This window comes from Rhinatrema bivittatum, chromosome 4 (genome assembly GCF_901001135.1).
Source record: "Rhinatrema bivittatum chromosome 4, aRhiBiv1.1, whole genome shotgun sequence".
NCBI classification, from domain to species: Eukaryota; Metazoa; Chordata; class Amphibia; order Gymnophiona; family Rhinatrematidae; genus Rhinatrema; species Rhinatrema bivittatum.
This window is the reverse complement of record NC_042618.1, coordinates 105,000,879-105,018,476: the sequence shown is the minus strand read 5'-3', so window position 1 is coordinate 105,018,476 and position 17,598 is coordinate 105,000,879. Positions and strand designations below refer to the sequence as shown.

Here is a 17,598-nt window from a genome sequence, read left to right as displayed (position 1 = left end):
TGCTTTGTCGGGGTCAGGTCTCCTCTTCGCCGCCATGGGAATGGGCTCCCATGGCGGCTTTGCTTCGTCGGGGGTCGGGTTTCCTCTTCACTGCACGATCTTGCTTCGTCAGAGTTCAAAAACTTCTATTCTTCCCACCCCACCCCCGGGAATTCTGATGCCTGCCTCACCGGCCAATCAAAGGCTTCCTCCCTTCTTCCTACTCCCACTGGTAGGGAGGAGGCTTCCGATTGGCCTGCGCGGGGGCAGGCAGAATGAAGGAGGCTTCCCATTGTGTAATGGGGGTAGGAAGAAAGGAGGCTTCCAATTGGCCCGCTTGAGCTGGAAAAAGGCAAAAGGATAGTAGAACAGGGTAGTGGGACACCGGGAGACGCGACACACCTGGCGGTGTTTGGCGACACACTAGGGTGTCGCGACACACCGGTTGAGAAGCGCTGATCCAGAGAATAGCTTGTATTTATCATTTGAACAGGCTTACTGTTATTAAACGGAAACAACTGTCTAAGTTTGAGAAGTTGTGGCAGCCCTATATGACATGGCAACAAAATGATACAACTGCTGGTATTTGACCTAGAGATGTTAATTTATGATCAATATTATAAATTATGTTGGGGGGTAATGGGGGGGACCTGATTGAGTGTGAAGATACTTCTGTTTTGAGATGGTGGATATATATGAAGATCATTATAGTGGATCAGGGGAAGAGGGGGTGAGTAGGGTAATCAGTAAGGGGTAAAAGATTATATGACAAACATACAACTGAAATCATAACATTTTCCACATGTTATTTGCAAAATATTTTATTTTATTTGGCTACATTGTGTTAATGTCATTCAAGTGACTGGAGTTACAATTACTGCTTTGTTATACAGTCTACAGTCTTTTGTATACACTTTGATTGTCGAATAAATTACAAAAAAAAGAAAAAGTACAGAGAATGGTGACAAAAATTATAAAGGGGATTGAAAAGCTCCCTTACGGAGAAAGGTTAAACAGATTAGGGCTCTTTAGCTTGGAAAAGAGACAGATGAGAGCGGATATGATTGAAATTTATAAAATCACAAGTGGGGTAGAATGGGTAAATAGGGAAAGGTTATTTACTCTTTTAAACAACCCTAGGACTAGGGAACACTCCATGAAACTAGCAGACAAATGAGCTAGCAACTTCTGAATTTGAGCTTCTGGCAGGAACACCATGCCCTGCTTTGTGTCAAACCGAACCCCCAGGTATTCCAGCGATTGAGTAGGATGAAGACTGCTCTTGGCAAAGTTCACCACTCCGCTGAGCACCCACAACAGAAAAATCACCTTGTGAGTCACCAGGCGGCTCTCTTACAGTGACATGGCGTAAATTAGCCAGTCGTCCAAATACGGATGTACTAGAATTCATCCTTTTTCAACTCTGCCGCAACTACTATCATCACCTTGGAAAAGGTTCTGGGAGAGGCGGCCAGATCAAACGGCAGCACCTGAAACTGAAAGTGGAGTCTCAGAACTGCGAACTGTAGAAAGTTTGAAGTTCTAGTCAGATGGGAATATGGAGAAATTCCCCTGACTACACTGAGTGCAATGTTTCTATGTGAAAATGCTTCACTTGCAGATGACTGTTCACACCCTTGAGGTCCAGAATGGGACGAAAAGAGCCCTCCTTCTTTGGCACAACAAAATAAATGGAATATCACCCCGTATTTTCTTGAGACATAGGCACTGGGACCACAGACCTCAGACTGAGGTGCCTTGTCAATGTACCCTCCACTGCCTGCTTCTTCTGCGGGGAGTGGCAGGGAGACTCCATGAACATGTCCTGAGGAACACTTATGTGTTCCTCGGGACACGTTCATGGAGTCTCCCTGTTATTGATGTTATTGTCATTGATGGCATATGTTCTAAGGATTTGTCCTTAAGATGCTTATGGAATCATAATAAAGAATAAATAAAAATAAATAAAAAACAGAACATATGAAAACAGACATACAGATCCCCAATAATGGAATTCAGAAAAGCATGGGATATACACAGAGTTCCTTGGTGCCAAGACAAGAAGAAAGCACTGGGTAACATGCATAGAGTTGTAGGTACAGCCCACAACAGCATTGTGCTTCCAAGAAGACATTGGGGGTAATCGGCATGGAGCAACAATTACAGCCCCAAAACAGCATTGGCAATGCCTTGTGCTTCCCAGAAAGCATTCAGCTAACTTGCTTTCTAGAAGGTCCTCTACAAAGCAAGTTAGCGGTGGTTACAATTGTAAACAGCAGTGGTATAACTGCACTGGGTCTTTAGGAAAGTTGGAGAACCTGCATGGAGGGACCATAGATAAATCCAGTTTCATTGAGCATGGGGAGGCCAGATTTTAACATGGAAGGGGGTAGAAGCCTTCACTGTAATAGATTTTGGGCATGCTTGGAAGATATGGAGTTGCAGGAAATGGGTGGGAAAGCCAGTTAAAAGATATGGGGAGAGGGAATTGGTGTTGGATTGCATGTGGTAATTAATATGCATCTACCCAAGTGTTGAACCTCAACTAGGCGGACTATATGGGCCATTTTGGTTGTTATCTATTGTCATCTATTATGTTACTATGTAATAGGAATAACTTAAAATATTTAACAAACAAATATTAACAAAACATTAAAAGCACATTTAAAGTAGCCAAGTAACTTCTGTTGTGCTACATAGATGATTGTGTGTTGGATATGCAACATAATATGGACTTTAAAGAAGAATCATTACTGATAATTCAAGGTATTAAATTATAAGTAATGTTTATTATGCTGGATTTTGCAAAGAGTGTTTTGATGTTTATTTTGTATTTTAAATCTCAGGCATTATTATGGCTTTTTGTTTTATGCAAATACAATAAAATCATTGAAATATAAAATGGAATGAAACAGACATGGCAAATAAGACTGGGTGAAAACCCTGCCACACGAACAAACAAATATTCTAGGAAGTTCCAGAAGCTGATTTACTGCTTTGTAGTAGTAAACAAGGGCAGGGCTGCTGAACTCTATGAACTGCTGAACTCCAGTCCCCCAGGGCTGTAAATAAATCTGGTTTTCTGGCTGGCCAAGGTATGAGAATTAGCTACTGCCGCCTTATAACATGTATCTGGAAATACATCTCCTGAATATTCATTTTGGATTTCCTGAAAACCAAATCTGTTTGAGGCCCTCACTGAGAAACCTTGCACTGCATAGTGATTTTTTTAAATCACATCTGGGGGAAGCTTAAAATGTTTAGTATTTAGGATTGAAATCTATAGCTGGGTAATTCGCATTATGCAATGAGGAGTCCTCTGCACTTGATCATCCTGATGTCCTGCAGAAGGACCTTGTGAGACTGGGGAACTGGGCATTTAAATAGAAGGTAGCAGCTGTTTGGCAAGCAGCAGCTGTTTGGCAGCAGGAGGAGACCAGTGGTATATCCTTCACCTCTGCTGCTGTGGACCTAATTGCTGCTTTGAACCACATGGGACTCTGTACAGTCATGGGGTTCAAAGCAGCAGCTGAGCCAGCTGGCAGAGAAGGATGTGGCCTGAAGCACCACTGCTCTCCTCCTCCGGCTGCTGATTCAAATGGAAGGGGAGAAAGGGGATGGGGCAGGAGAAGAGAGAGAGAGATGAAGTGAGAGAAAAGTGGGGGCAAGGGGACAGAGAGGAAGAGGATGGGGAGGGGGAAGAATTTAACTGGCTTGACGCCCCCCCCCCCCCCCTCCTGCTCAATTCAAACGACATCCACCCTGTGGGCAATTACAATGTGATTCACATAGGGAAAAATAATCCAGTCTATAGGTATACAATACTGGATTCTGTATTAGGAGTAACCACCCAAGAAAAAGGATCTTGGAGTCACTATGGACAATACATTGAAATCCTCAGCTCAGTGTGTTGCAGTGGTTAAAAAAAACCCAAATAGAATATTAGGAATTATTTGGAAAGGAATAGAGAATAAAACTGTGAATATCATAATGCCTCTATATAGATCTATGTTGTAACCGCATCTTGAGTATTGTGTGCAGTTCTGGTCGCCCCATCTCAAAGATAAAGCGGAATTAGAAAAGGGCAACAAAAATCATAAAGGGGATAGAGCATCTCCCTTATGAAGAAAGGTTAAACAGGTTAGGATTCTTTAGCTTGAAGAAGAGATGACTGAGAAGGGAATATGATAGAGATTTATAAAATCATGAGTGGGGTGGAACAGGTAAATAGGGAATGGTTATTTACCATTTCCTAGAGCAGGGGTCGGGAACCCATGGCTCGCGAGCCAGATATGGCTCTTTTGAGGGCTGCATCTGGCTCGCAGACACGTGTCGCCATACTTCGCGGTTCCCCGCTGACCCAGCTGCTCCCCGGTCCTCCGCCGCCCGGGCTTAAAATGCTGTCAGCCCGGGCGGAACGCGGCAGGACAGCTGGAGTCAGCGGCACCGGCGTGCTCTCTTCTCCTCCCCCCCACCCGCGGCCCGGAAGAGGAAGTGGAGAGCATCGGGTGCCTGCGCGGGAAGAAGAGACCACACTAGCGTGGTCTCTTCTTCCGCGCAGGCACCCGATGCTCACCACTTCCTCTTCCGGGCCGCGGGGGGGAGGAGAAGAGAGCACGCCGACTGGAGTCATCCGGGTGCCTGCGCGGGAGTCATCGGGTGTCAGCCGGGTGCCAGCGCTGGAGTCATCGGGTGCCTGCGCGGGTCTTCCCGCGCAGGCACCCGATGCTCTCCACTTCCTCTTCCGGGCCGCGGGAAGAAGAGAGCACGCCGGTGCTCTCTTCTTCCCGCGGCCCGGAAGAGGAAGTGGAGAGCATCGGGTGCCTGCGCGGGAAGAAGACTGCAGCGCGGCTCGGAGGAAAATGAAAATCTTCAACCGCGGGCCGATGGGACTCCGCCTTCGCCTCCGCGAGGGCTGAAAATGAAGGAGGTTAGCGTTGGGAGGTGGCTGCTGCTGCCGCGAGTTCCGGGGGGGGGGGGGGGGAGAGAGAGTGAATGAGCGAGCAAGCATGTGTGTTTGAGATCCTGTGTGTGTGAGTGAGAGATTGCATGTATGTGAATGATTGAGAGCCTGTATATGTGAAAGAGAGTATGTCTGTGATTGAGATCCTGCCTGTGAGAGAGAGAGCATGAATGTAAGTTTACCATTGGGAACCTGTATGTGTAAGTTGTAATTGAAAACCTGTTTGTTTGAAAGAGTATGTGTGTATGATTGAGATCCTTTGTGTGTGAGAGAGATCATGTGTATGTATGATTAAGAGCCTGTGTGTATAAGTAAGAGAGAGATCATGTGTGTCTGTGTCTGATTGACAGCTGGTTTAGGTGATGGAGCATGTGAGTATGTGATTGAGAGCCTGTGTTTAAATGAGAGAGAGAGAGACCATGTGTGTCTGTGTGTGATTGAGAGCTGATTTAGGTGAGGGAGCATGTGAGTATGTGATTGAGAGCCTGTGTGTAAATGAGAGAAAGAGAGGACATGTTTGTAAGCATGTGAATGAGAGTCTGTGTGTGAGAGAAAAAGACAGCATGTATTTATGTGATTGAAAGCCTGTGTGTGTGTAAGCGTGAAAAGATAGACAGCATGTGTGTAAATGTGTAATTAAGAGCCTATATAAGTGAGAGAGAAAAAACATTTGTATATGTGAGTGACTGAGAGCATGTGTGTATAGGTGTGTCATTGAGAGCCAGTGTGAGAGAGAGCGCTGGTATGTGACTGAGAGAGGAGAAAGTTCCAAGCAAACCACCCCACCTCCTGCTAATTCAGAACAATCTCAGGACACCTGGATATCAAACGTTCCCAGGTATGCAGAGCAAAAACATTTTTGTATCCTTATTATTTTTCATTACTGGATCTTTGTGTCTGCTATTTTGAAATATTTTGTTGGTATCTGGAAATGTTTTATATGAGTTTTTAATTATTGGATATTCCACTCATCAGCTGTTTCGAAATATGTTCTTTTTGTTAGTACAGTTTTACTGCTGATGATTTTATATTTCTTGATTTGTTTTATAAGGATGTGTGATGTTTCTTTTTTCCTTTGTTACACTGCATACAGAGACTCTGGCTTGTTGCAGTTTCCAATTCAGTTTTTGTCTGCATGCTTCTTGTTATGCGTTTTGGTCTCTTTATTCTATGTTAGGTGAGGGACAGCACGTGATTCAGGTGAGGTTTTCTGCTGGCGTGTAGTTTCTGTGTAGGACTCTATAGCAGCCTGACTTGGTCCGTTTTCCTAATAGGAGATGTATTGGTGTCTTAAGGCCTGGTGTAATATTTTCAGAGACTTATTGTACTTTAAAAGTGTGATCTTACATAAAATGCACACATTTACTTGTATTTAGTTTTAAACATATTGTATGGCTCTCATGGAATTACATTTTAAAATATGTGGCGTTTATGGCTCTCTCAGCCAAAAAGGTTCCTGACCCCTGTCCTAGAGTGTAGCCAGATGGACTCAGGACCAGTGGGTATTCTGCTCTTCTGCAAGCAGATGGGAGATGGAGTCAGATTTCAAAGCTGACGTCACTCTAGATATACCCCTGCAGTAACCTCAGCTCTTCAGTATCTCTCCGTCTCCTAGCAGATGCGGACACTATCCCACACACTAGAATTACAGCAAAGAAACAAATTTACCTTAAGGAAGATCGAGCCCGCTCTCCAGTGGTGATACCTAAGGGTCCCTCCGCCAGTCGAGAATTCCTGAGGTGATCTCCGATATCCCTCAAAGGTGGGCCTTGGTCCGGTAGCTGGTTCCCGGCATGGACTTGGCCCCCAGTGTGGCTGAAAGGCAGCGGGTGCAGAACCAAGTGCGGCGGTGAAGGTAATTCCCTCTCCCCCCAGCAGCTGGAGACCGTCTGGCGCACAATCGGTAAGTGCCGAGACCAGATAAGAAAAAAAAATCTTTAAATTCAGGTCTCCAGTCTCCAGAACTCGGATTGCCATACCGAATTCTTCTTTTGGCAAGGTTAAAAGGGAGTATCGATCGGATTGAGCAGCCTTGGTTGGGCTAGGCCCCGATCTGGTGGAAGGGTCCACACACGTGGAGACCCTCGGGGGCACCATCTTCCCTTCTCGACCGGCGGTACGCGTGGAGCAGGCCGGCTGGCCGATGCGCCTAACTTGCACGTCCAATACAGATACGTGCATAGCTATGCACACAGCGGCACGCACAACTGAGACGCGCGCACAACTGCAAGCACTCGACACGCACGACTGAGTACACCCATGCGCATAACTACACACACAGCCGCGTTTATAACTGCACGCACGCAAACACAATGGCACCGGCGCCCAAGAAGGCCGGAAGGCACTCTCTTTGCACAGCCTGCCACATAAGAGCCATGCAGCCTGAATTGGAGCCCTGCCTGTGTCAACATAGCGAAGAAGCCCAGGGTGAACTTAAGCCTGGTCCTTTACTGTCAGGGGATGGGTCCAGAACTACTACCAACCCTAGCTCCCCGGACCTATACGTCTCCAAGATGGCTTCTCCACAGGAGGGCACCTCTGGGGCCCCTACTCCGACTCCCCCTGGGATTAACATGGACCCAGAGACCTTCTCCTGGTTGGAATTTTTCCAAGGCCTGCAAGCCTTTGTTCAGGCACGTTCAGCCCCGGCTGTGCCCCGGGCTCAACCCCTGCCGGAAGCACAAGATCCTCCCGGCCCTGCTTGGATGCCTCAAGACATGACTCTCCTAACCAAGAACTTCCCTGACAGGGACCAGGACACTTCAGATGATGAGTGACTCCCTGGAAGAAGGAGAAATCCCTCCAGGAATGGAACCGTACTGAACCATGCTTCGTTTCTTCCACAAGGACGAATTACCAGCCCTTGTTTCCCAGACTCTGAAGACGCTGGGTATTCCAGGCACGGACCCTATGGCAGAACCAAGGAAGAACCCCAATCTGGTGTCCCTTTGTAAGGCCTTATGCTACTTTCCAATAATGGAAGCCATCCAGGAACTAATTGACCTGGAGTGGGATTCCCTGGAGGCCAGCTCAAAAGGGGGTCGGACCTTGGATTCCTATACCCTCTAGAGCCAGCGACCAAGGAACGCCTGCGTTTCCTGAAATTGGGCGCTATGGTCTGTGCCATCTCAAAGAGAACAAGATTCCCGTTGACGGAGGGGCTGCATTGAAGGATACTCAGTATAGACGATTGGAATCCATCCTCAAGCAGGTCTTCGATGCAACAGCAATGACACTGCAGATTGCTTCCTGCTGCGCACTAGTGTCACATTCTTGCTTGCTCCTCTCGAGAGAGGCAAATAACTCCGGAACGTATACCGGTGAGACGATGGAAGCTGCAGCAGGCTTCCTGACGGACGCAAACTCAGACTTGGTGCATACCTCAGCCAGGGGCGTTGCCTTGGTAGTGGCAGCCAGAAGGCATCTATAGCTACGAAATTGGTCTGCGGACGCGACATCTAAAGCGAATCTCACAAGTATGCCCTCTAAAGGATCTCTCTTGTTTGGAAACGAATTGGAGAAGTTAGCCAGCAAATGGAGCGAATCCCCAGTGCCTTGGCTACCGGAAGATAGGAGTAAAAGTTCTCAGCGTCCCTCCCCCAGAAGAACCAAGGGTAGAGGATCACAGCGCTTTAGACCCTACAGGAACTCGCAGTTCCAGGCACCTCGTCCCTCTGGAAGGTTCCAGTACTTTCGGAACCGACAGACCAAGAGAGGAGCAGGCCCGGGGGCAGGCTTCAGCCTTGCTCCACAATGAGAATGGGCCGACCCATCCACAGGAAGAGGAGATAGGGGGTCGACTTGCCCTCTTCTACCAAAGATGGGTCGAGATAATTTCAGACAAATGGGTACTAAACATCATTCGAGAAGGTTACTCTCGAGACAAATTTGATGTCACCCTGCCACTCCCACACCAAGAGACTGGCAGTGGAAACCACTCTAACAAGACTAGTCAGTTTGAAGGCAATAACTCTGGTTCCCATGCCCCAACAAAATGCGGGCCGCTATTCCATCTATTTTATCGTTCCCAAGAAGGAACGATCATTCCAGCCCATCTTGGATCTCAAGTACTTCAACCGCCATCTGCGGATACTACATTTCCGCATGGAAACTCTTCGATCCGTCATAATGACAGTACAATCAGGAGAGTTTCTAACCTCCCTGGACCTCACCTTATCCTACCTTCACATTCCAGTCCATCAGGACTACCAGTGTTTTCTATGCTTTGCGATACTGGGTCACCTTTACCAGTTCTGAGTGCTACCTTTCGGCCTAGCAACCGCCCCCAGAACATTCTCCAAAATTATGGTGGTTGTGGTGGCAATACTGAGGAAGGAAGGGATCTTGGTACACCCTTACCTGGACAACTAGCTGATCAGGGCAAAGTCTTCGGAAGAGAGCCGGCAGGTGACCAGCAGAGTCAAGAGCCTACTGCAGGAACTCGGTTGGATTGTGAACACGGGCAAGAGCAGTCTGCAGCCCTCTCAATCTCTAGAGTACCTGGGGGCCCATTTTGACACCAAACAGAACAAAGTCTTCCTCCCTCCCCCGAGGAGAAGGAAACTGATGGAAAAATTATGACGATTGATGGCCAATGCACACCCCAAGGTGTATGGGACTATCTTCAAGTCCTCGGCCTCATGCATCAACCCTGGAGGTTGTCCCATGGGCAAGGGCCCATATGCGACCGCTCCAGCGCTCCTTACTGTCACGATGGAATCCACTGTCCCAGGACTACTCAATTCACCTCAAACTACCAGCAGAGGTATATTCTCAGCTCTAGTGGTGGCTACAGGAAGATCACCTAAGCAGAGGAGTAAGCCTATCCCCACCGAACTGGAACTTGCTCACCACGGATGCGAGCCTGCGAGGGTGGGGAGCCCACTATCAGGAACTGACAGCCCAGGGACAATGTAACAAGGAACATAAGGACTCGGAAGACTCACGCCTTCTTCGCTATCTAAATGTCGCCAGACTCCTTATGCACTACCCGGAAAGATAGGAACCGGTGTGCAAAACAGATCGCTTGTTCATTCTTCACAGCGGAAGAAACAAGGAGAAGCGACCTCGCGGGTGACCATAGCCCACTGGATCAAAGAAGTATCGAGGCAGCCTACATAGAGGCAAGAAAGCCCTTACCACTACAGGTTAAGGCTCATTCTACGAGGGCACTGGCAGTTTCTTGGGCAGAAACCAAGCTGCTGACTTCCGCCAAGATCTGGGGGGCAGCAGCATGGTCCTTTATACACACCTTCTCCAGGTTCTACCACCTGGATGTTCAAGCCCGAGAAGACGCAGCCTTCGCAAGGGCAGTACTAAGTGGGCCACGGGCAGCCTCCCGCCCTGTCCGGGAGTAGCTTTTGTACATCCCATTGGTCCTTAGTCCATCTGGCTACATGCTAGGAAATGGAGAAATTACTTACCTGATAATTTTGCTTTCCTTAGTGTAGACAGATGGACTCTGCATCCCACCCATGGCTGCCCCAGGAAAGGAGAACCTCTGATAGCGAACCTCGAGACTAAGCAAATACGGGTAAGCCGCAGCTTACCCCTAGTTCAGGACACCCACAGTTGTCTGGTGTCGGCGTTAATTGGTTGAGTGCCCTGGTGGTCTCCAGTTTGGAAATTAGTTGAACCTGTTCAATCAAGTTTTAATCAAGTTTACTCAAGTTATTTAAGCAAAGATATATCCACAATGGCTTTTTGAAGAGAATACTGAAGAGCTGAGGTTGCTGCAGGAGTATATCTAGAGTGACGTCAGCTTTGAAATCTAACTCCGTCTCCCATCTGCTAGCAGAAGAGCACAGTACCCACTGGTCCTGAGTCCATTTCAGATAGTACCAAGACTAGGGGATATTCCATGAAAGTAGCAGATTTAAAACAAGTGGTGGTGTGGAATTTGTTGCCAGAGAATGTGATTGAGGCATTTAAGATAGATGGATTTACAAGGAGTTTGGACAGGTTCTGGAGAAAAAGCCCATAAACCATTATTAGCCAAGTGGAGTGAGCAACAAGAAATTGTATCTGTTTGGGATCTGCTGGGTACTTCCTAATGACCCAGATTGGCCACTGTTGGAGACAAGATACTGGGATCAATGGACCTTTAGTCTGACGCAGTATGACACTTCTTATGTTCTTGTGTTCCTGGTTCTGGAAATGCACAAATATGGTACTTGAACAATCACATAGCTACAGGCCACTGCTTTGAGTGCATTTGAGGACTAGGCATGCTCAGGATCACAGAGTAGGTGCAAATAAAGGAATGAAAACCTACTGTCCAGGCCAACAGCACTGTGGTGTAACTTTTATATTGTCAACTTAAATATTATGTGGTCAATATTCAGCAAGCCAGCGGAGAAATTACCTGAATAACCTTTTCCAAATATCCAGCAACACTTACCCAGGTAAAAGTGCCACTGAATATACTCAGCTAAAGTTGTCTGGGTAACTGCTGCTCACCAGGCTTTTGAGTCTTACAAAAAAAAAATAGGGGTCAAGTGGTTGATTTTTTTCCCATCTCCCTTATGATAAAATATAATTAGTGTGGGACTAAGTGTCTCTCACTCCCATCCCCAAGAATAAAAAAAATTGTTGAATGACCAAGTAGCCTGATTTTCCTCCCCCCCCCCCACCCCCACCCCAAACCTCCAAAATTACTCTGAAGTCCAGCAGGAGGAAGAGAGGCTCTTGCCCTTCTCCTATTGCTGCTTCTATGGCCAAGTCCGTAAGCAAAGCATGTCAAGAACCTTCCTCGCCCAGTAAAAATGTTATGTTTATATATAAGACTTGGAGGTAACCTGCTCAGTGGCAGTTACTACCCTTAACAGAAACATGAGTATCCTGCACAGAGCAGCAACTACTATCCTTAACTGAAACATGGGAGTTACCTGCATGGAGCAGACTGGATGGACCATTTAGTCTTTTTCTGCCGTCAATACCATATTAGTCTAAATTCTGGGACCGCTTTCAGCCGCATCAGCACTTAAAATTAATTTATTCATGTCATTTGACCAGTCAGTGGTCGAGTGAAGTGAATAAATGATTTTTAAGTGTTAGTATTCTGGCAGCTATAATGGCGCATAGACTGCAACCCAGCAGGAGGAGGTGAGAGCCTCTCTTCTTTCTGCTGGGCTTTGGGGTAATTTTGAAGGTTTGGGATGAGAATTTTAATTAGGGGATGGGCCACTTGGCTATGTTAAAAATGTTTTGGGTCTCTTGGTGAGGAGGGCCACCTGGATCCACGCTACAATAGTTTTACTCATGGGGGTGAGGGTGGCGATGGAATAGGTTGCTGCTCACCTACTTGGTTTGTCTTTTACTTTTCCGGCTAACTTTAAGACAGCAATTATACCAACCAGAGTTTGCCAGGTAAGTTTATCTCACTTGAATAGCAGCACTAACTGGATAAAATAAAGCCACCCCCTCAAGAATGCCCCAGTGCTTTCTCCTTTTATCCAGTTTAGCTGGGTAATTACATATCCAGCTCAAATTTTTCTGCTCAACAGAGCAGTAAAGTTAAAACTTGGGGTTTGTTCAGCTAACTCCCAAAGTTAACCAAATATTGATCTCTATGTGTAGTAAAACTGACTACCTGACAGGAATTGGGTATTACCTGAGTATAACCTTTTTACAGAAAGGGCAGATATGGAAATGAGGGAGCATTCACCCTGGCACAAAAGATCCTACTTCTCACGGCTGCATTTAGTCCTGTTTTATCTAAATCAAGTTATTCCAATGAGTTCAGTTTAAGTATTTTTTTAGTTGGCTTATTTTTTTCTGCTGCTGTTCTGTTTTTCACTGTGGAATGTCCATAGATCTGCACAGACAATTTTAAGGGCCACTGAAGCTGTTGCAAGCTTTTAGAAAATTCTGTGGCCTGAGGAAAATGTGAGACTTGTGTTTAGGATGCCAATCTCAAGGGGCAGAGCTCCTGGTTTCTGACATGCAGGCACATTTCTTAGTTTTCAGTACCCAGGAGCTTAGATCTGAACATTTTGAATTGCTGGGGGAAGATTACACGCTCTAAATAGGTGCCAGAATTATTTCTGTTTAGTATTCAGTAAAAATGATTTTCCCGAGATGCAGCTGCACTGTCTCTTTAAAATCATCACACTAAGAACTTATCAGGACTGCTTTGAAAGGTTGGGGGTGGATGTTTTTCTCCAATGAATTGCAAATGGCCTCAGCTTGAGGATAGAAACACCAAAGTTTCCAAAATTAAAGGGAGACATTAAGTACCCACTCCAAAATTTTGCTGCCTAGCTTCTTGTCTGACACAATATAGAAGAGTGTACAGCTCCCACAAACTGCTGTCTCCAGTAAGGCAGGAAAGTGGATAGTCAGGAATAATCCCATAATATTAACCTTCTGGTCTGTATGGGAAAATGTTTCTATGGTGTTAAGACTTTGGATGGTGAAGAATTTCTACACCTGATTATTGTATTTTTAACTAGTTTAAGGGCCCATCAAAAATGATGGGAAAAAGACATCTACACAACAAATTCACTTCCCAAATCTACCTCCACCTCAGAGAATGGTTCATTTCCTCATCAGCTGAAAGTATGCGTGCTTACTTTACTCAGAGGATAAGCTAGCATGCTGAGTCAGCATGTTCATTTTTCCCAGTGGGTAAAAATAGGCATGCTGTACTTCTATACAAACAGAGGCTGATCAACAGTTAGAATGCCATTTTATACGTGCAAATGTTTTTATTTGCATGGAACACACAGGAAATGACCCTTTTTACGTCCCATAAGAATCATTTGTATTGCATTTCTTGTTCAGGGCCAAAGCCGTGGTTGCTGCCTCCTCACCAGCCTGATCTATGGCTTTCCTCTCACTGACTGAAGGAGGCAGATTTATGTGCCAGATGGGAAGGGGGATGTACAGTCCATGGGAAAGATGAGAGTAGGATTTCTGTGGGTAAACTTCAGTTCACCATAATACATTTCACTTGGGTCATGGAATTATGAACCCATCTAATGTATTTATAAAACAATTTCTGGGTGGTAGAAATATTTTTATTTAAAACAAAACAAAAACAAAATACCCTCTGGTTGTTCAGGTGTGCCAGCCACAGCTGACTGCCAGTTCCTAGTGATCTTGTTGTGCAGTAACTGCTGTGGAGAGAGCTGGAAAAATCCCAGCCCAGAGTGTAATGTTTGGGACAGTTTTGGTTTTTTTTTAATTTTTCCATTGTACCTGATGGTTTGCCTTAAGACCAGTTTCCTCTTTTCAAGCTTGTTTTGTTTTTGTTTTTAATCTTAAAAGAATGAATTTTCAAAAACTTAGGGACCGATGCAATACAATGCGCTCAGCCGAGTGCACTGTATAACCCTATTTAACGCGCGTCCGACGAGGAGTGAATGGGATAGCGCTCATCACATGCAAATGCTTTTCTGTACGTCTTTTAAAAGTTACAAAAAAAAAAAAAAAATCAGCTGGCCGCATTGAGAAGACCGCCGATAAACCCCGCGTCGGTTTTCATAACTGGTGACTCTCTAATTATAATATAGCATGGTGCCCCCTCCCCCCCCTTGCTGGCGCTGTGCGCGCGTTAAGAAAGCGGGCGCTGACTTTTCAGCACCAGTTTTCCGCACTTTTTTTGCATCGGCCCCTTAGAGCATTGCAACTGCTTCAAAATGATACAGCATGTCTGATTACTGGTAATACAGTAATCATAGAGATCAAATCACTCCTATCTGATGGACTTTCCTTGATTAAAGCTGCTATTATTGTGTCTTGGTTAAAGTTGCTTCAGTGACCCACAAGTTAATCAACTTGGATTCTTTCCTATGGGCAAATAAATGTTCTACTTCAATTATATCAACCTACGCGCTCTTTGAGATAGGTCCAAAAGTCTCCTTTGAGAATCTTCTGCAAATCAGGCTAGACTGGCTGAAAACAAAGATTGTGCTTTTTCTGTTGCAATTCCTACTTTATAGAACTCTCTCTACTGAGGTATTGTGTCAAAGAGAATGTAGGAAAACTTTTAAATTTATGCTGACCACTTAAGCAGGCACGTATCTGGTGGCATTGCTTTTATTTTATTCTAGTATCTGATAAGAGATCCTACTAATGTAATTTACATGCTGATAGGCAATTTGTTTGTTTCGTTTTAGCTGAGTATGTGTGTTACTGCAGTACATCGCTTAGGGCTAAGGTGTAGGCAATTGATACATTTTAATAAATAAATATTCTGTCAATTTATGGATTAAAAAAAATTCTGATTTTGTTGCTCTGTGGGTCTAACTTTCTAAGGTAGTTACATGCTGGAGTCGCTTTGTCTGCCTCTACGATTTCTATGGGAGGTCCTTTGTTTCTGATTAGTCTTTTAGTTCCAGTGTTTAAAACATTTTTTATCTGAGATAAATTAGCTGGCAGGAGCCACTAAATTTTATCAAGCCATGTGCTGGTCTACCTGTGAAGGTAATAGAAGAGGCAGGTTTTCTGTTGCTGCAGCAACCGGCCTGGGTCGGGTTTCATTGTTTTTCTAGTTACCTACCTAAGCAGTACGATTTTCCAATACAGGCACCTCCTGGGATTAACCAGCAGCCTCTAGTTTAGTCTATACAGCAAGGCCATCTTCAGAAGAGCCCCAGGGACTTCTGTGTTCAGTGTCTAGATGGCAAATGTTTCTTTTTGTAGCTACAATGAGATGATAAAAGCAAGGAGACAAGTGTTCCGTAGGGCTTAACTGCAAAAATATAAATTGTTCTTTGAAGCAAAATAGCTTTGTCTACTGTCTGTTTTTGGTTTAGTACGTGTAATGGTTTGTGCTGTGGTGAAGAAGGCTTGGGTAATGGTCTTATGTAAACTGTGTTTGCAAAGTGAGGCTTGGGCCTGTGGAACGAGCACGTGGTGGCAGGGAAGGTTCTTTTCCCTCTCTCTCTCTCACAATATTACATGCTACTGTTTCAAAGAGTACAAAGACTAGAGGACACACAATGATGTTACTAGGTGTTACATTTAAAACTAATAAGAGAAAATATTTTTCTACTCAACACATAATTAAACTCTGGAATTTGTCACCAGAGGATGTGGTGAAAGATATTAGTATAGCTGTGTTTAAAAAAGGTTTGGACAAATTCCTGGAGAGTTGCAGAAATCCTCTGCTTATCTCTGGGATAAGCAGCATGGAATCTGTCTACCCCGTGAGATCCTGCCTGGTACTTGTGACCTGAATTGGCCACTGTTGGAAACAGGATACTGGGCTTGATGTACCTTTGGTCTGACCCAGTATGGTAAGTCTTATATTTGTAAATTAAAGAAATATTAAGACATTTGCATGTGTTACAGCTTATAAAAAGAAAGTTCTAACAAATATACTTTGCTTTCCTTATCAGGAGTACATGGTTTACAGGAAGCACACGTATATGCGACTGGATGGATCATCGAAGATCTCTGAGAGGCGGGACATGGTGGCTGACTTTCAGAGCAGGTATGTAAGGCTTAGCTGAATTTTTTTTTTTTTTTTTTTTTATATTTATATTTTATTCAGATTTTCAACAAATTCATTTACATTTGCAAAAAATCAGGAAATCTTTAGCACTAGAAACAAAAATAGAAATATCACACAACAATATAGTTCGGTGCGTCAGATATTTAGTCCCCAATAATGGGAGGAATATTTAGAAAGATAAGTAATATTACTTAAACAACTTAGTATAAATATACTGAAAAAAGAGACTTTATTAATCTTAAACAGTCATTTTACCTCAAACCTGTTCCTTATCAGTCAGGAAAGTCTCAAGATGGGTGGGATCTTGAAAGATAAATTTATTTTTCTGTAGGATAATTAGACATTTGCACGGGAATCGCAAATAAAAAGTCGCCCCTAGAGCCAAAACCCTAGGCTTCAATTCTAAAAATTGTTTCCAACGTAGCTGAGTACTACGAGCCACGTCTGGAAATATTTGGACCTTCTATCCACAGTAAAGTAAATCTTTATTTCTAAAGAATTTTTGTAAGATCAAATTCTTGTCCTGTTCTCTACAAAAGGAAACTATTAAGGTCGCCCGAGTGGGTATTTCATCTACAGAGACCTCTAAGAATGAAGTCAAATTTGGTGATTCACGCTGTACTATGTCTAATTCTTCCATCCCTTCTTGAGATTGAATCCTAGACTTTGGTATATACATTTTGGAAATACTTTTTTTTATCTATCGAGGATATAGATAATATTTCTATCAGGTATTTCTTCAATAATTCAAGGGAGGATAACAATCTAGTTACCGGGAAATTAAGAAATCTTAAATTCCTAACACGATTTTCATTCTCTAACATTTCCAAGTGTCGATGTATTATTAAACTATCTTTTACAAAAGAATTGTTAACTGCTTGCAATGATGTTACTTGATTATTTATTACCTTACCATTTTCATCTATTTGATTTAATCGACTCTCATGTTTTTCAGCTGAATTGTTTTTGTGCTTGACAAGGAACACTGGCTGGCAACATTAAATGTTTTATATATCTGAACATGCATGCTTTGTGTGTGCATACATGCTTGCTTCTGGCACATTTTGAAACCAATTAGATTGCCTTAAATACAGAACAATGTGGGATTGTCATGAATAAATAATCTATAAAATGGATATTTATACCAATATTTTGCAGGATGCGGTCCTTCAAGTTATCAGAGGCTATTTGTTAC

General features: G+C 44.3%; 1 protein-coding gene across 7 annotated transcripts in view; it reads left to right on the top strand.

Moving 5' to 3' along the window:
* Positions 1–17,598, top strand: part of INO80 (INO80 complex ATPase subunit) — a 435,009-nt gene that overhangs the window by 333,697 nt on the left and 83,714 nt on the right. For all 7 annotated transcript variants that reach the window (XM_029598597.1, XM_029598598.1, XM_029598600.1 and 4 more), the window contains one exon: positions 16,288–16,382. In XM_029598597.1, the coding sequence (XP_029454457.1) occupies positions 16,288–16,382 (95 nt within the window). The remainder of the gene's footprint in view (positions 1–16,287; positions 16,383–17,598) is intronic.